The sequence below is a fragment of the Schistocerca serialis genome, chromosome 7 (assembly GCF_023864345.2).
Source record: "Schistocerca serialis cubense isolate TAMUIC-IGC-003099 chromosome 7, iqSchSeri2.2, whole genome shotgun sequence".
NCBI classification, from domain to species: Eukaryota; Metazoa; Arthropoda; class Insecta; order Orthoptera; family Acrididae; genus Schistocerca; species Schistocerca serialis.
In genome coordinates this window covers 377737361-377757440 of record NC_064644.1, presented here as the reverse complement: position 1 = coordinate 377757440, position 20080 = coordinate 377737361, and the positions used below count along the sequence as shown (strand labels likewise).

The window sequence follows — 20080 nt, the reverse complement described above, 5'->3', positions numbered from 1 at the left end:
TTCCAGTATTCCCTCATTTTCTCCCCTTGAAGTTTCTTCCTTTCCTCTGTCCACGTTCCCGATTTTTTTTTATTTCTTCTGCTTTGAAAGCCTTCCAAATTCAGTATTTCATTTTTAAAACTGTTTCTTTTTGCTACTTCTGATTCTTTGATGTTGTTTCTTTCTAGATCTTTCATTACTTCTGTAACCCATGCTATTGTCGATTTCTTCTTCCAGAAATATAGGAGTATTTGTTTTGTTAGTCTATTTCCGTCCATTCGGTAGAGGTGTTCGAAAAAGGTTAATCTTCGTTTGGCCATTACTTCAGATATTTTCATTATATATTTGTAGATCTTCTTATCACTTGTTATTTTCCAACCATCTGCAGTTTATAATTTTTCTTCGTTCTATTTCATTTTATTCATTTACTTATTTCTTTATTTTTTTTAAAGGAAAGGGAAGTCCGTCCACCCAACTGAAAGACAATAACCGTTCCACTAGTTGTTGCCACTAGGGTCCTCGCATTTCCTGATCATCCCAGCGTGTCTTCTCATTTCGTTCGGTGGACCAGTGTTGCTCGTTTTAAAGTCATCTACGTTGCAACGTCTTTACCGTTTCTCGTCATAGACGATGCAACTGCGCGGCGCATTGTGTAGTGCACTCAAGAGCTATTTCGAAAAATACAGTCTATGTTTGGGGTTCGTAACTAGCGCACATGCCAATCCTGCATGTAGTTCCTGATATCAGGTACATTCATTCGGCCGTCACTGAATAAGTGATGGACTGTACGGTCTCGGATCCTCGTGATGGTGTTGGTCCTGACATCGGATAGTGTATCCTCGGATAGTACGTTTCATCCGGAAGAACAACTGCTTGAGCTGTGAACTGTGTCGGTGTTACCCATAGTAGAAAAGCCAACGTTTGTTTGATGAAGTACCAGACCGCGGCGGTCTCCACAGCTAAGGCCGTGTTCGTCTATGTCAATCACGTGACACTGCACACACTCGGGGGATCCCACCACATGGATTTTATTTAGAAGTTCTTGTGTTATCTCTTTCCTATTGACTCTCAGATACCAAGTGGATTGGACGTCAGAGTCGAGTATGTCAGTGTGGTTTGTCCGCCACACGACACTCCAACGCGTGCTGGTATATCTCGTTTCCACCAGATTCGTTGTCGTCTTCGTTTCAGGGCGCAATAGATCTCGTTCGCCAAGGGCGGAAGCCTAGCACGTGTAACTGAGTTACAAATAAAAACGTCCAAGGTGGAAGAAAGGGGCCAAGATGTTTTGCAACGACACCATGGGCCCGAGGGAGGCTGGCGCTGAAGCTTTCAACAGCAAGGTCATGAGTCTGGTGGGCCAGCGATGCCATTACCGTAAATGTGAACTAGAGAAGTAGGCCACCGCTCTATCGTAAAGGTTTACTAACCCTAGTCGTCCCCTGTCCTTGAGGAGGGTGAGCGATTCGTATCGAACTTTAAACAACATTCCACTGCTGACGAAATAGCCGAGAGTAGCCATAATGCTGCGGTCCATTGGGTTCGTAATTGGAAGTGGCTATGCGATGTGTGGAATGCGCGACGATAGGTAGACATTGGCCATTGACATACTGTGTCCTCTGGAGCGTGTTCAAGATCAGCAAGTGGTGATTTGTTATCCCTGCACTAAGCTGGTGCACGAGGTACCTATAATTGTGGGTTATCGTACGGCGTATATAGTTTGTGAAGTCTAAAGCCCAAGCATTTCATCTGGTCGCTGACGCGCAAGGGGGTGACATTCTCAGATGGTAATACCGTCCCGGTTTGCTTGGCTACTGACTTTTCGACGTTAACTCGGTTACCCGAGACTGCGGCGAATGTCCTGATCCAATCCATGGCGAATCTCATATCATTACCACTACGGAGTACCAGCGTCACACAAGTAGTCTACGAAAGCGTTGCATCGGAAAGTGGCGGTATCGAGCATTATCCCACTCAGTCTACGGCGCAGGCCGCATAACAAGGGTTCTAAGGTCAACGCGTATAATATCATTGATAACTGGCAGCCTTGGTGCACTGAGCGGTGAATCTGGACGATTGACATTAAAAGACCATCAACGAGCGCTGTCGACGACGCATCGTGTTGCAGGCGCATCAGCACTTCGATAAAGGGATCTGGATATCGTGTGCTCCGGAGAACTACATACAATGATGAGTGGTCAACTCAGTAAAATGCTTGATTAAAATCGATGGATGCCAGTGCACGTGGTATGCAGCAAACCTTCGCCTATGTTATCAAGTCTCTGTATCGGCACAGAGTTGCGCGAACGTTCTGGGGACTCACGAACGATGCCTGATCCAGCGAATTGCATACTGTATAGTACTACTATTAGAACTACTGACAGCCTTGGGAGAGCCAGTCCTGACAAAACACTACCATCTAGTGAGCAAGATGTATGAGACAGACGAAATACCCTCGGACGTCAAGAAGAATATAATAATTCAAATCCCAAAGAAAGCAGGTGTTGACAGATGCGAAAATTACCGAACTATCAGTTTAATAAGTCACAGCTGCAAAATACTAATGCGAATTCTTTACAGACGAATGGAAAAACTGGTAGAAGCCGACCTAGGGGAAGATCAGTTTGGATTCCGTAGAATTGTTGGAACACGTGAGGCAGTACTGACCCTACGACTTATCTTAGAAGAAAGATTAAGGAAAGGCAAACCTACATATCTAGCATTTGTAGACTTAGAGAAAGCTTTTGACAATGTTGACCGGAATACTCTCTTTCAAATACTGAAGGTGGCAGGGGTAAAATACAGGGAGCGAAAGGCTATTTACAATTTGTACAGAAAGCAGATGGCAGTTACAAGAGTCGAGGGGTACGAAAGGGAAGCAGTGGTTGGGAAGGGAGAGAGAGACAGGGTTGTAGCCTATCCCCGATGTTATTCAATCTGTATACTGAGCAAGCAATAAAAGAAACAAAAGAAAAATTCGGAGTAGGTATTAAGATCCATGGAGAAGAAATAAAAACTTTGAGGTTCGCCGATGACATTGTAATTCTGTCAGAGACAGCAAAGGACTTGGAAGAGCAGTTGAATGGAAAGGACAGTGTCTTGAAAGGAGGGTATAATATGCACATCAACAAAAGCAAAACGAGGAAAATGGAATGTAGTCGAATTAAGTCGGGTGATGCTGAGGGAATTAGATTAGGAAAGGAGACACTTAAAGTAGTAAATGAGTTTTGCAATTTGGGGAGCAAAATAACTGATCATGGTCGAAGTAGAGAGGATTTAAAATGTAGACTGGCAATGACAAGGAAAGCGTTTCTGAAGAAGAGAAATTTGTTAACATCCAGTATTGATTTAAGTGTCAGGAAGTCGTTTCTGAAAGTATTTGTGTGGAGTGTAGCCATGTATGGAAGTGAAACATGGACGATAAATGGTTTAGACAAGAAGAGAATAGAAGATTTTCAGATGTGGTGCTACAAAAGAATGCTGAAGATTAGATGGGTAAATCACATAACTAATGAGGAGGTATTGAACAGAATTGGGGAGGAGAGGAGTTTGTGGCACAACTTGACTAGAAGAAGGGATCGGTTGATAGGACATGTTCTGAGGCATCAAGGGATCACCAATTTAGTACTGGAGGGCAGCGTGGAGGGTAAAAATCGTAGAGGGACCAAGAGATGAATACACTACGCCGATTCAGAAGGATGTAGGTTGCAGTAGGTACTGGGAGATGAAGGAGCGTGCACAGGATAGAGTAGCATGGAGTGCTGCATCAAACCAGTCTCAGGACTGAAGACCACAACAACAACAACAACAACATAGTACTACTGAAACTCTGAGCCAGAAACATGGTGAAAATTTTCATACGACTATCCAGCAACGTCAAGAGTCGGTAATCAAGGATACAGGACCCACCTTTCGGTTATGAATAGGCACTATCAGAAGTTTACAGGAAGTGGTACTTTTGGAGGTACCAGTCCTTGGTGTATCTCTGTCCAACACGTCACCAACAGCAGTTTCAAGGTCCGATAAAACTTAAAAGGGAGGCCATCTTGTCCCTCTTGCTGGTCGCGTCTTGGTCTCTGGCATCAGACCCTCATCTTTTGGCACGTCTCCTATCAAGTCCGCCTTCAATGCCTGCGGCACGGGGCATGGATCAGCCCTGAGACGTCTGTAACGACAGCCAGATCCGGTTTCTGTGTCTACTACATTCGAATTTAATGGTCATCAAAAGCCTTGGCTTATCCCGTTGTTCGTTGAAATGTCTACTGCCCTCCATTTAGCTAACGTGGACTAGCGCCTGTCGCGGCCTTTTGCACTCCGCCGGTATGTCAGACATTGAAGGTGGTTCTGTGGGTAAGCGGTCTTGTGCAAGCGTGCGTACTACGCTTCCTTCCAAATGGAGGTGCTTGAGAGAAGTGATCTATACTTTGGCACGATTGACTGATGCGTGTCTGTCTGGCGAGGGCGACTGCTCTGAAAACTCTCTGAGGACTGTACGCCACCCAGCTGCTTCCCTACGCTGCATCATGAAAGTTCGCCTGAGGGCCGGTTTCGCACTTAGTCCATCGTCTTTCTTATCATTTTACGGCTGAGGGATAAGGACTGCAATGACGGACACACTTATTCCATGTATCTTCCCCAGCTACACGACGAACTGGAGAGGAGAAATGGATGGTTTGAGCTTGCATGGGCTCCTGCTTTCCCATACCCTAAGGGAACTGAGAGCTGTGGCACAGATGTAGGCCGAGTGATCCGAGAATATTGTTGAGCATAGTTTCGCATTACACATCGCCGTCTGTAATTAGGAATTTCCATAAATCCGTCGGGTCGGCTGGATGAGTGACTGGTGAAGTGAGTATAGCAGGGTCTATCACAGTGGATGTGGCGTCATGTGTCTACCAGCTGAAGATTGTGGATGAGTATGTCAAGCTCAGTGCTCAGGAAATGGTGCGGAAGTTGGTCCGAAGGTGCTTACGTGCAACAAAAGTCCCCGCCAATAACCAGAACGTCATACCGATCCTGAGAGAGCAGCCCGATGTTCTCTGCAAAAATGCTGAAGCGTTCCCGCCGTCGATCTGCACCGGTAGAGGCATAGGAACTGATGAGTCAGACTCCGTCCACCATGGCGGCCATGCTCCGTGCACTGGGGAGATATCGAACGTCATCGGCTGCCAAACACTCTCTAAGAATGTCGTCGACGTCGCTGCCGGTGGATGAATCTTAGCTGTGTAACCGAAGGTCATGAAATCCGACTGCGTAGATCTCTTGCAGGAGAGTGATTTCGATGATCGCAGCTTTAAGCATATCTTGCAACTTGGAGAATTTATGCCACGTTGAAGTTGATTGTTGCCTTGCTTCTACCTCAGATGGTGTTGCCATCGATGGCGCCGCTAATTGCCACTCTCTTGGTCGCCACAGCGGTAAGGGCACGCTGGGTGACGCTCTTTCGTCCTCTCTCTTTTCTGTGGTAGCGTCACATCCAACGTCGTCTGCCCATGGGGTGTAAGTGCCAGCTGTTGTTGCGTAGAAGTTCCAATGGTCAGATCCTGTATCTCTTTCCTATGGAAGCTGATAGAGGGTCGTATGCCTTTTGCAACGACATCACTTTCCCGTTCCGTCGTGCGGATGAGGCAATCGTCGGAAGGTGCGCCCTGTCGCTTTTTATGTTTGCGAGGTAATCGTTGCTTACGGACATGAGTTGCTCTGTCGGAGTGGGACTGCTGATCGGTAGCCGTCGATCCCTCAGTAAGAATGGTTGAAGTCGGAACGACCCTGTATAATCGATGTCCATATTTTCTTCAGGTTCACCTGTTGACGGCAGTTGTGGGTATTGCAGTGTTGTCGGCTGGTGTGGCGTCGTGAAGTGAGTTGTGTCCTCGCTGGAGAATCAGGACGTAGATGATCGGTGCTTCCTTCGTCCATGGGGGATGTTTCCGCTACTTTAACGTAGCTGAGTCTCCGCTGGTGGCGCTGATTCTCCGACCGGTGTTTGCGTCAGTCGGCGTTGAATACACTCCGCAATGAAATGGCCTTCCTGGCCTCAGCCAGAACAAGTGAGTGGCTGGCCATCGCACATTACCATAACACGGCAACCGCCGATGCTCAGGTAGGACGGAACGTATTTCGGTCAGTTTGATATTTATTTGGAGAACACCATTGTACAGCTTATAAGTCTCTGCCATTTCTCGACCACGTGGGTGACCACGTTTCTGTGCGATCGGAAAGCCGCAGTTAAGACATAGGCTGGCACCTCGAAGTGGAGTTCACAGACTATACGTGTGTGCAAACCTAGGTCTGTATGGTCCACTGTAACCGTCCCGATGTGTCTATCGGAGTGTTTGACTTTAATGAGTTCGTGAATTAGTTCACTACAGTTGTGCACACCTAGGCATTTATCATCTTGACGTCAATCGACGCTGGACGTAATTGAGAAGTGGATGCCCACAATTTCCATTGTTTTCAGACGTAGATCGTCTCGTTCATCCTCATATGCGCGTGGTCTGGCGCGTTTCTGTTGAAACGTAACTGGAGCATTGCCTATCTAAAGAATAGCGCCATATTTTGAATGTGTGCCAAACGACTCACGACAGCTAGGAAGTAAACAACTGCTCGCATGCAGCTCCGCTGGCGAGACGCAAACAATACGTCCGCACCTCAACGCTGCTAAGCGTAAAACTGTTTTCTAGGCACATGCATTGATGGCAACAACACAGTGCTCATCGCAGCTGTCCGGACTATCATAGCGCGCCTCCCGTCAGATCTAAGTTTTCAACTTACCAGCACACTTCAGATGTAGTGCTCCTTGCCCATCAAACGCGGAATTTCATCGATTCCCGTAAGAGTTCGAGCATCCGCAGTAAAGTGATCATTGGCCTTAATTATACGTGTCGCGTTTGCTCTTTCGGACATGTCTAAAAGAACAGACACCATATATACATGAATTGCGTAAGACTCCGTAGACCAGTTTGGCGACTAATAGATAGAGCTTTGTTTACTCCTGGTGTTTACCTTGAGCTCCCTGTGAAATAGCCGTAATGCAAGACGTCACCCCACAAACCTTGAAGTCCAAAGCAAAATCCAGGTTCTCAGTAGATTATCAAATTAATTCTATCAAAACTTAAAGAGAATCAGAGCAAAAAAAAAAAAAAAAAAAAAAAAAAAAAAAAAAAAAAAAAAAAAAAAAAAAAATTGATTCCACAACGTAGTACTGAAAATGAGTCTCAAAAATTTTGGAACAGCCATCGCGTGCCCAGCAGGCTTTTCGGCGCTGTGGCTAGAAAAAAATCAATGCGAATTGACGGGTCAGCTGAATGGCGCACAGTTTTATTGACTAAATACAACAGTATGCGTCTTTCATCTGGTATATATTTCGCCTTCAGTCATGTCAGTTCAATAGAACCACTGCAAAATCGGCACATGGAAGTGTACAGAGAAAGCCTTCCCACCTCACGGAGCCAACCAATGGTTTAAGCAGTACGAAATATTGGAGGTAAAAATACGTTGTTGTATAACACTTTATGACTGGTGTCTTGTCCATTTGCACTTACCAGTAGAACATCTGCCACCTGAATGATTCATTGTAGAATAAGTCGAATTAATTCTCTAGTTCCCGAAAAGTACGAAAAAGGTTTCATTTAAATAATTTTATTTTTAATTTGGTTAGCTTGGTTAGCTGCAAAAGGTGATTCCAGTTAGAACTCAAAGGCGACTAGGGGAAACAACCAAGATACATCCAAATGTTCAAAATAGCTATATCCCTAGTGTTACGATGTTAATGGATCACTTTACGGTGAACGAGAGTCTGTGGGCTACTCACCAACCTGCACCGACGACAGTGTACATTTAAAAGTTTGCTATCCTAGGACTAACTTTATAACGAATGAAACAAAACTGTTTTAACCGGTGACTTGAGGAAATATTTCGTGTGGAGTGTTTTTATATTTATTTAATGTTCTATGAAAGTTTATATTACGAAGACTCTAAAAGAACTAAAATTCGCACGGTCAAAAGATAATGAAAACAGGCCCAGTTTATATGGTCTAACAGAGATTTCTAATGGCGGGTGAACTCTTATTATGACTAAACAGTAATAGTTGAGTATGTTTAAAGCTTTGACTACAAAATTTTGCGATCGCTACTGATACGAACAAGGAACAAACGTCAGACTAAATCAGTACTGACAAAGGTTGTAATCTGACAGCAACTAGACAGATTGGTGTTGAATGGACGTCTGTGATTTCGAACGTGAAAGTATTAAGTACTTGAAAATAAACTAAAACAATAGTGGAACTGAAGGATTAAAATGTGCTGATTTCAATATTTACTTTAATTTATAATGTATAATTTCCAAAAAGGAAATCTGACGGTGATCATATTTGTTAAGGCACTACGGATGACGTCTATAGAGATATGTGATGCCACTACTGGTATCCGCCAACCAGTCCGATGACAAAATATCAAAAAGCTATAAAACTAAAAACGAGCAGGGAGCTTACATTCCCATCATCTCCAGCCAACAGTAATATAAGGAGTGTGGATAAACAGATGAATACACATTCATAGAAATTCAGCTGCCTTCTTCACCTTTTATTCGGGACAATAATTATCCGAACTTTGTGGTTCAAAGATCGGTTAGTTTAGAAGGACTAGTACTTCAATCAGATCATGTAGAACAGGTCGGTTTACCAGGAGAGTGTCGATAAAAAGGAGGCTAAATGCAGTAATAGTCATGGTATACGTCTACTGCAGTAGCCAGCCGGTGTGGCCGAGCGGTTCTAGGCGCTTCAGTCTGGAACCAAGCGACCGCTACGGTCGTCGGTTCGAACCCTGCCTTGGGCATGGATATGTATCATGTCCTTAGCTAAGTTAGGTTGAAGTAGTTCTAGGTTCTAGGCGACTGATGACCTCAGATGTTAAGTTCCATAGTGCTCAGAGCCATTTTAACTGTCTACTGCAGAAGAATGGGGCTGGATGGAGAATCAGATATAAGCTTAAGCGTGAATAAGAAAACTAGAAACTAAAGGAATTTATTACAGAATACCAAGACTTGTCATAAAAATAAACATAAGATAATTCACGTCTCTGCATCGAAGTTTTCCAACTAAGATATGGTGATACAAGATTTCTGTGGAGATTTACAAGAAGAAATTGACGACAACTATTCCATGACGTCAAAAAATGGAAAATTATATTTTGGGTTGTTGTTGTTGTTGTTGTTGCTGCTGCTGCTGTTGTTGTGGCCTTCAGTCCGAAGACTGGTTTCATACAGGTCTCCATCGTAGTGTATCCTCTGCTCGCCTCTTCATCGCTGCGAAACTATGGAAACCTACGTCAATTCGAACCAGTTTCCTGTATTTAAACCTTGGACTACCTCTACAATTTTTATCCCCCACAGTTACCGACATTACCAAATTGACGATTCTTTCATGCCTCAGGATGTGTCCTATCAGCCGATTGGTTCCTTTAGTAAAATTGTGCTAAAAATTTCATGATCAGTTATTACAGTGCAAAAATAACAGAAATAATCCGGTACTTTTAGTGTCTTATTTCCTAATCTGATTTCCTCAACATCTTCTGATTTAATTCGACATCATTCCGATACACTTATTTTACTTTTGTTGATGGTCACATGTAATCTGTTTTCAAAACAACTATCCATTCCGTCCAACTACTCTTCGAACTCCTTTGCTGTCTCTAAGAGAATTATAATGCCATCGTTAAATATTAAATTCCTTATACCTTCTTTCTGGCGAAAGTTCTTCTTGGTTTCTACGTATATTACTAAAACAGTTGAAGACGTAGTTACTCGAATTTTCCTCGCTGAGAACGAACATCTTTGCTCCAGAACGTCGGCGTCCGCAAGTTGGAGGACTTGTGTGTGTGTGTGTGTGTGTGTGTGTGTGTGTGTGTGTGTGTGTGCGGGCGAGGGGGGGAGGGGGGGGGGTTAGGGTGAGGTGCAGGGTGCTTGAGGAGGCAATTCCTCCCGTCTTCCCCGAATGGAATACTCTACTTCTCTACAATGTAATTAGGGTTCTTGAGATGTCTAAAGATTTACTTCTTGTTACGTGATGCGTTACGAAACTGAAAAACACAGAAAAATTAAAAATGGAAACTTTGGTATTTTGCCGCTCCCATGGAATCTTGCGCGTGGACAGAGAAATATTACTAATGAGAAGAATGCCTTCTAAAAGGCTTGACATACACAGTACTTACGTGTAGCCGCTCATCCATTCGAAGTTGTCCAATAAGCTCCATGCTGTGTAACCAATGACGTTGTTTCCGTCGATGTTTACGGCCATCAGCAATTGTGCCAGGTATTGCTGCGGAAAAATGATGGCATTTTTTTTAGCGTGACAAGAAGTTTCAGGCTCCTTAGGCGTGGAATAATAATAAAAACCAGCCGGAGAAACATTTGCCTATATTTAGGAAAGTGTTTGTACACCAATGAGCTCTGCATGGAGCTACATATTTTGCTCCTAATGTACACATATATTTTGTAACACGTATAACGCTCACTCATTAGTAAAAACAACAGTTAATTTGCAATATACCTGAGAAATCTTGACCATGCAAAAGACGACTTTAAAATTCACCAGCAAACACAAGTGCATTATGTTACTGAAGAAACTCACCTTATAATATTCTTGGCGGTCCGTGTCATCCAGTGTTCCTCTGTCTGAGAAACCGTTTTCAGTTACGAAAACAGGTGGGTTGTTATAGTTTCTTGCAATCCAGTTAAGCAGCTTACGGAAACCCCAGGGAACGACCTGTAACAGAGAAACCGTTCAAATTACCAAACCTTCCTGTGTTCTGTTCCCCTATAACTCTTCGCTAAATATATCTCATGGAATATTCAAATACCACTTTGCATAAATCAGATGTTTCAAGCTAAGTAGCAAAAGTTTATTTGTCTTATTATAACTTTTCCTCATGCAATAACCGTTGCAGTGCACGAACCATTAAGGCCATTACATAGTCTGTTGCTATTTAACGTGTTAACTGACGAAGAGAATGGAATATTTGGGCTCCAAGATCAGGAGAGAATTGTTCTCTCTGTATCCTTCGCCTTCGCACATTTGTGCGACAGTGAAGTCCCTAGGGTGGAAATCGTGCAACCTGTTACCGCAGGAAGTGTGTGAATTTGGGCTTTTCCTACAGCCAAAAGTGACGTGCACCTACAATGTTTCAGTGAGGTGTAGGAAACTGAAGAGTGAAATCCTGTTTTTACAGCTCGTTACCAATGGAATGTCGGAATATCGCGCAACTTTATATCATCTTTTTCTGTATGTAAGTCAATGAGAATTCCTCAGTAACATACGATAGGCTTCAACAGGCTTTTGGAAACTGAGTTTTATCAGGGGCACACGAGTTTAGTTGGCACGGAATGCTTTCTGAAGGCAGGATCAATGTCGAAGATGAACACCGCACTGGGTGACCGTCAATAGTACGAACAGATAACAACAAACCCAGGGTGAGTGAAACGGTGCGAGCTCGCCGAAGATTAACCGTGAAAATTACTGTACATTAATCGGGAAACTGTTCTACTGTGCATTAATCGGGAAACTGTTCATCTGATACTGACGGAAAACCTGGAAATGAGCCGGCCGTATTGGCCGAGCGGTTCTAGGCGCTACAGTCTGGAGCCACGCGACCGCTACGGTCGCAGGTTCGAATCCTGCCTCGGGTATGGATGTGTGTGATGTCCTTAGGTTAGTTAGGTTTAAGTAGTTCTAAGTTCTAGGGGACTGATGGCCTCAGATGTTAAGACCCATAGTGCTCAGATCCACTTGAACCATTTGAACCTGGGAATGAGTAAACTTTGTGCCAAAATAGTTCCCAAAAATCTCACACAGTAATAAAAAGTTCGAGGGCGGACTGTGACTGTTGATCTATAGGAAGAAGTGGAACAGAGCCCAAAATTACTATACCGAGATAGATATCACTGGTGATGAAGTTGGGTTTTCCAGGACGACTCCGAGACGAAACGTCAATATTTGCGGTTACGTTACAAGAATCGCCAAGACGAAAGAGAGGGAGCATGTAGAAGTCAAAGGGGCAATGAATGCTGGTGTGTTTGACTCCACGTGTATTGTGTACAGAGGGTTGCTGCCTTTAGGCCACACAATAAATCGATATTACTACCAAGAAATTCCCTAAATACTTTGTAAACGGGCCCCTTGTGTTCGTCAACAAAAGGCTAACAACTGATCCTGGATCACGATAATGCACCATCCCATATTGCATTGTTTGGTGGGACGTTTTTTAAGCCAAAGTCAGTTGCTGTGCTACCACTACCTCCTTATTCAGCCGACATGACCCAGAGTCATTTATTTTGTTCCTAGTGAGTTAGTCGTTGAAAAACACCACTTTGCAACAGTTCGGCATTCTCAAACAGCTGTATCAAAGGCTTTTGCTGATATACAGGAAGATGAGTTTCAGAGAGGCTACCAACACTGGAAACACCGGTGGAGTAAGTGTGTATAGACACAAGGGAATTATTTTGAACGTGGCACCATTGCAGTTGGTTAAAAATGTTTGTAAGCGAGTCTTTCTAACCAGTTTCATAACATTACTGTCGCACCTCTCAGTGTAGATCAATCGACCGTGAGTGACTGTAGAAGAATACAAGATAACTTAAACAAAATTTCTAGTTGGTGTGATGAATGGCAGGTAGCTCTAAATCTAGAAAAATATAAGATGATGGACATGAATAGGAAAAACAAATCCACAACGTTCGAGTACTGCATTAGTCAATTCGGTCAAATGTCTAGGCATAACGTTGCAAAGCAATATAAAATGGAATGGGCATACCAGGATTGTAGTATGGAAGGCAAACGGTCGACTTATTTTTATTGAGAGAATATTAGGAAGGTGTGGCTATCTGTAAAGGACACAGCATGTAGGATACGAATGCAACTCATTGTTGAGAACTGTTCGAGTTTTTGGGATCCGCACCAGATCGGATTATTTGAAGCTGCAGCAATTCAGAGGCGGGCTGCTAGATTCGTAACCAGTAAATTCGAGCAACATGCAAGTATTACGGAGATGCTTCAGATACACAAATGGGAATCCCTCGAGGGAAGACGACGTTCTTTTCGAGGAGCACTATTGAGAAAATTTAGAGAACCGGCATTTGAGGCTGACTGCAGAAAGATTCTGCTGCCGGCAACGCACATTTCGCGTAAGGACCATGAAGAGAAGGTTAGAGAAATTAGGGCTCGTACGGTGGCATATACACTACTGGGCATTAAAACTGCTACACCAAGAAAAGATGCAGATGACAAACGGGTATTAATTGGACAAATATATTATACTAGAACTGACATGTGATTATATTATCGCGCAGTGTGGGTGCATAGATCCTGAGAAATCAGTACCCAGAACAACCACCTCTGGCCGTAATAACGGCTTTGATACGCCTGGGAATTGAGTCAAACACAGCTTGGATGGCGTGTACAGTACAGCTGCCCATGCAGCTTCAACACGATACCACAGTTCATCATGAGTAGTGACTGGCGTATTGTGACGAGCCAGGTGCTCGGCCACCATTGACTAGACGTTTTAAATTGGTGAGAGATCTGGAGAATGTGCTGGCCAGGACAGCAGTCGAACATTTTCTGTACAAGAAAGGCCCGTACAGGACCTGCAGCATGCGGTCGTCCATTATCTTGCTGAAATGTAGGGTTTCGAAGGATCGAATGAAGGGTAGAGCCACCGGTCGTAACACATTTGAAATGTAACGTCCTCTGTTCAAAGTGCCGTCAATGCGAACAAGAGGTGACCGTGACGTCTAACTAATGACACGCCATACCATCACTCACGGTGATACGACAGTATGGCGATGGCGAATACACGCTTCCAATATGCGTTCACCGCGACGTCGCCAAACACGGATGCGACCATCAGGATGCTGTAAACAACACCTGGATTCATCCGAAAAAATGACGTTTTGCCATTCGTGCACCCAGGTTCGTCGTTAAGTACACCATCACAGGCGTTCCTGTCTGTGATGCAGTGTCAAGGGTAACCGCAGCCATGGTCTCCGGGCTGATAGTCCATGCTGCTGCAAACGTCGTCGAACCGTTCGTGCAGATGGTTGTTGTCTTAAACGTCCCCATCTGTTGACTCAGGGATCGAGACGTGGCTGCACGGTCCGTTACAGCCATACGGATAAAAAGCCTGTCATATCGACTGCTAGTGATACGAGGTAGCCGGCCGCGGTGGTCTAGCGGTTCAGGCGCTCAGTCCGGAACCGCGCGACTGCTACGGTCGCAGGTTCGAATGCTGCCTCGGGCATGGATGTGTGTGATGTCCTTAGGTTAGTTAGGTTTAAGTAGTTCTAAGTTCTAGGGGACTGATGACCACAGATGTTAAGTCCCATAGTGCTCAGAGCCATTTGAACCATTTTTGATACGAGGCCGTTGGGATCTAGCACGGCGTTCCGTATTACTCTCCTGAACCCACCGATTCCATATTCTGCTAACAGTCATTGGATCTCGACCAACGCGAGCAGCAATGTCGCGATACGATAAACCGCAATCGCGATAGGCTACAATTCGACCTTTACCAAAGTCGGAAACGTGATGGTACGCATTTCTCCTCCTTACACGAGGCATCACAACAACGTTTCACCAGGAAACGCCGGTCAACTGCTGTTTGTGGATGAGAAATCGATTGGAAGCTTTCCTCATGTCAGCACGTTGTAGGTGTCGCCACGGGCGCCAACCTTGTGTGAATGTTCTGAAAAGCTAATCATTTGCATATCACAGCATCTTCTTCCTGTCAGTTAAATTTCGCGCCCGTAGCAAGTCATCTTCGTGGTGTAGCAATTTTAATGTCCTGTAGTGTAGGTAGTCGTTTTCCATCGCTCTATTTGCGAGTGGAATAAGAATTGAAATGACTAGTAGTGGCACAGGGTGCCCTACGTCAAACACCATACGGTGGCCTGTGCAGAATGATGCAGATGTAGAAAATGTATAGAGAAAAAACTTGTAACCCTATGCCCATGGCCAACGACAGCCATGGCTGTCTGTTGAAGAGTGTAGTCGTCATACACGCTGCCTGGTGTATTTCCCAATAAGCATATATATTTGATTCGTACTTGGGTTTATAAGAGTCATAGTTCGATTCATCAGTAGTTTATAGCAGTACTGTTCTTACATAACAGATAGGTGTGTATGTGGTGGCAAATACCAGTGTGAAGTGGTTTTATGTATGAGTGATCACATGTGCGTGCGATTTGATTCCAATCACTGCTGTAGGGCTTGTATACGGTTCCGTTCTACAGCGGCAGTTTGTGAGAAAGAGAGAAGTGGAGACATGAAGTGTTTGTGAGAAAGAGAGAAGTGGAGACATGAAGTGTTTAGTATCTGACAGTGATTCGAACTCTCCACACACTCTGATTATCGATATGGAGGTAAAATCGGAGATACTCAAGCTCCATACGACGGCTGCAGTTTGATCCCGGGGAGGTCGCTGCTGCTCGCTTGTCATGTGGACCCGCTCACTAACGCTGTGGTGTCCATAAATACCGCTGGCCCACACTTGTCTGGCAGTTCTTGCTATTCTCCGAAGTTGAGCTGTAAAACTACCTTAGGCTACAGTAGAAAATCTTAAGTAAGAGTATACTACGATAGTTTTCCTAGTAGCTTTGGCCAGTTAAGGATATACCCGCATTACCTGTACATTAGGTTCAAAAATATTCAGATGTGTGTGAAATCATATGGGACTTAACTGCTAAGGTCATCAGTCCCTAAGCTTACACACTACTTAACCTAAATTATCCTAAGGAGAAGCACACACGCCCATGCCCGAGGGAGGACTCGAATCTCCGCTGGGACCAGCCGCACAGTCCATGACTGCAGCGCCTTAGACCGCTCGGCTAATCGCGCGCGGCTGTACATTAGGTATGTTGTATACCTATGGGGCGTCACGTCATAACGATATCGTTCTTTACCTATGCGATCAGAGTCTTATTAGATACCCTAAAAATGAGCCATCTAGAAACTGAGTGACGGTAAATGAAGGAGTGGATAACCAAAAGAATATTTTTGATTTACATACTTGTCATCCTGTCTGCTACTGAAAAGTGAACAGTACCTATAGCAAAATTGCAACTCTCATTGTTTATTTTAGGCCAGACTAACGTTTTACAAAGACAGCGTGGTAAATGGCATATCGGTGTTAGCTGAGGCGAAACTAAACCAGTTGGGATCGACCATAGAAATAAGTCCGACAGAACCCCCGCGTAATTTAGCACTTCCGACTAGCAGCAACATTTGCTCACAACGGTGAGCGCAACTCAGAGAGAGGAACTGTGGGGCATCAGCTCACCAGGTACTGTGATTTGGCGTCAGTACTGCAACTGGCTGTTGCAGTCTGTGCTGGTGGAGCGGTCACACATGAAACTGCATGCCTGAGAAGCGCACAAGCGAAAGCGTGCAAGTGCAAGCATGCACAAATTCATCGTATCCCCACATGGCCCAATAATGCTTGTACAAGCATCCATTTCTTTATCAGAAATGGTCGAGCTCTGACGACGATGCGCTGGCTTTGGCAGCCTTGTTGCTTCTGTTAGAAAAAAGTAAAAGACGAAACGTAGTGTGTGGCGGAGGGAGCTGAAATGGAAACAAAAATTTTAGTCCCATACTATTCGCAGTAGACATGCTTCAGAAACAGTCTCACGGCACTATTGTCTTTCTTCTCTTTCCTTCCGTGTAAAAATATATTCCTTGGCTTGTCGTACATTACCGTGCAACCTTTGTAGGAAACGTAATTTAACAGCGCTAAATAAAAATTAAATCAAATCGAGTCACTGGCTAATGCTTGCACAAGCGTCCCTGTTCCTGGTACAGAAGCTCAAACATGCACACACTTGAACGCTTGCACCAGCATCCGTAGTCGAAATTTGGTCATTCATCAAGCTGTTTGTACACTCCTTATGGTTACGCAGATTTATCCTACACACGCTGAAGCATGCACTGGCGAGCGCACTTCCGAGTGGACGTTAGTTAAGCATGCAGTTATTTGTGTAGTTGCCTTTAGAAACCACCAGTTAACCTTCCCAGCCTTCATTCTGTATGAATCGAGCTCTGATTTATAGAACTCTAATTACCAAACATTGATTGAGTACAGTGTGGGAAACTTTCTCTCTGTCCGCAGCTCGTGGTCGTGCGGTAGCGTTCTCGCTTCCCACGCCCGGGTTCCCGGGTTCGATTCCCGGCGGGGTCAGGGATTTTCTCTGCCTCGTGATGACTGGGTGTTGTGTGCTGTCCTTAGGATAGTTAGGTTTAAGTAGTTCTAAGTTCTAGGGGACTGATGACCAGCCAGCCAACTTGCTCTCTGTTACAAGAAAAAGTAGTTTTTCCTCATCTCAGTGTCTATCATGCCATATCTCCAGAACTATGTGTCGTACCGTGACATAATTTTGCAGGTAGATTAAGTAGTGTATGTGCGTAGTCCATGAAAAGATTTGTTAAATAAGTAATAAAATTTAAAGTTATGCCTGTTACTGAAGTTATCCTGTATGAGCAGTGAAAATGTAAATAAACTTCTTTCTTTTCATTATTTTGTGAGGGGTGTAAGACAGAAAAAAATTTGAAAATATCTGAAATTATGTGTAAAGTGTGTTGGAAGTCACTAAGCCCTCTCAATCCGTAATACTGAATGAACGAAGTCTGTACAATTTTCGTGCCTGAGTTACGGTGCCTCGGGCACGTACAATGTTTCTAACTGCGTAATGCTTGACTTATTACGCTATACCTTCAAACTAAGATTATATTGTTTAACGAGTAGATTGTGACAACATTTAAAAATTTTACATTCACATTTTTTTCAAAGCCATTCATCACTCTTCCAGTTTATTCTCGTTAAAACGAGGTCGCTAGCTACCACAGTGTCGGAGCAAAGGGCGTGGCGTCATGCGGTGATCGCAGCCTACTTACTGGAGTACTGGATCCCGTTTAGCTACCGGCAAAACGTCGGACATGAACCACCTTGTGTGATTACACCTCTTACTGGCAGTGCAGGTGACTGGCTCCCATGCTATGTCTTGCGAACATAATCTTAGCGTATCTGACCGTAACCATATATACTCTCTGATATGAAAGTGTCAAGCGTCCGGGAAACGTGGTCGGACATGAATGTCTCTTCGAACACGTACACAGCATCGACGGAAATGTAAATGATTCGAGTCTCAATTACTTGTGACAGGTTGAACGACTGTCAAGTGTATTACTGTTGCTCGTGGCCATACTCGTGTAGGCTTTGAAAGGAGCGTCACTGTGGGTCTCCATTTGCTCAGCTGGTCGAATCGTGCAGTATCCGAATCTGTGGGGCATTCGGATGCGGATGACAGTAGCCTGATGTTGGACTGCATTCGAACGCGGGGGGCGGACATACAGGTTAGGGCGAAGCACGTGTGATCACCACAAGGGGGGTCAGCCGTATTGTGCACCAAGCATATCATAACCCCTTCACATCTGCGTCCGCCGTCCAAGAGCAACAATCTCGCAACAATCGGCGTCATCGCGCACCATTGGTCAGAGACTAGTAGCAGCCAGATTGAGAATTGATGTCCCATGCTTACGCTACCGTTAATACGATAACAGAAACGGCTGCGTTTGGAGTGGTGCCGTGACGGGGAAGCATGGACGGCTAATGAATGTCATAGCGCTGCTTTCAGAGATGAATTACAGTTTTGCACTACCAGGAATGAACATCGATGGCGGCGAACTGCTGGGCAGAGGTTTCACTCCTCCAATGCTGTGAAGGCGCACAGCGATGCTACTTCTGGTTTTATGTAGTGGGAAACCATCGGATATGACTTCAGGTCACGACTGGTGGTAGCTGAGTGAGCTCTAACGGCACAATCGTGCGTCATGGACTTGATGTGTCCTCATGTGGCACCTCTCAAGCGACGGTATCACCGTGCCACTTCTCAACAGAAGGATTTCACTGAATTTTCTCATTTTGAAAACACCGAAGGAGCGATCTGTTTTACTTGCTAAAAACATGTGGTGTGCTTCTGTGTACCGTGTTTCGTGTGACGTAACAAGCAACTATGAGCGATATACAGGGTGGTCCACTGATCCTGACCGGGCCAAATATCACACGAAATAAGCGTCAAACGAAAAAAACTACAATGAACGAGACTTGTCTATCTTGAAGGGGGAAACCAGATGGCGCTATGGTTGGCCCGCTAGATGGCGCTGCCATAGGTCTAACGGATATCACCTGCGTTTTTTTAAAATAGGAACCCCCATTTTTTATTACATATTCGTGTAGTACGTAAAAAGATATGAATGCTTTAGTTGGACCACTTTTTTCGCTTTGCGATAGATGGCGCTGTAATAGTCACAAACATATGGGTCACAATTTTAGATGAACAGTTGGTAACACGTAGGTTTTTTAAATTAAAATACAGAACGTGGGTACGTTTGAACATTTTATTACGGTTGTTCCAATGTGATACATGTACCTCTGGGAACTTATCATTTCTCAGAACGCATGCTGTTAGAACGTGATTACCTGTAAATGCCACATTAATGCAATAAATGCTCAAAATCACGTCTGTCAACCTCAATGCATTTGGCAGTACGTGTAACGACATTCCTCTCAGCAGCGAGTAGTTCGCCTTCCGTAATGTTCGCACATGCATTGACAATGCGCTGACGCATGTTGTCAGGCGTTGTCGGTGGATCACGATGGCAAATATCCTTCAACTTTCCCCACAGAAAGAAATCCGGGGACGTCAGATCCGGTGAACGTGCGGACCAAGGTATGTTGCTTCGACGACGAATCCATCTGTCATGAAATATGATATTCAACACCGCTTCAACCGTACGCGAGCTATGTGCCCGACATCCATCATTTTGCAAGTACATCGCCATTCTGTCATACAGTGAAACATCTTGTAGTAACATCGGTAGAACATTACGTAGGAAATCAGCGTACATTGCACCATTTAGATCGCCATCGATTAAATGGGGGCCAATTACCTTTCCTCCCATAATGCCGCACCATACATTAACCCGCCAAAGTCGCTGATGTTTCACTTGTCGCAGCCATCGTGGATTTTCCGTTGCCCAATAGTGCATATTATGCC

General features: G+C 44.5%; 1 protein-coding gene across 1 annotated transcript in view; it reads right to left on the bottom strand.

The window, feature by feature from the left end:
• LOC126413111 (myrosinase 1-like) overlaps positions 1-20080 on the bottom strand; it is a 195770-nt gene that overhangs the window by 12018 nt on the left and 163672 nt on the right. Inside the window, exons 18-19 of the mRNA XM_050083003.1 lie at positions 10608-10742; positions 10189-10295 (exon numbers count right to left, since the gene is read on the bottom strand). Of these exons, the coding sequence (XP_049938960.1) occupies positions 10189-10295; positions 10608-10742 (242 nt within the window). The remainder of the gene's footprint in view (positions 1-10188; positions 10296-10607; positions 10743-20080) is intronic.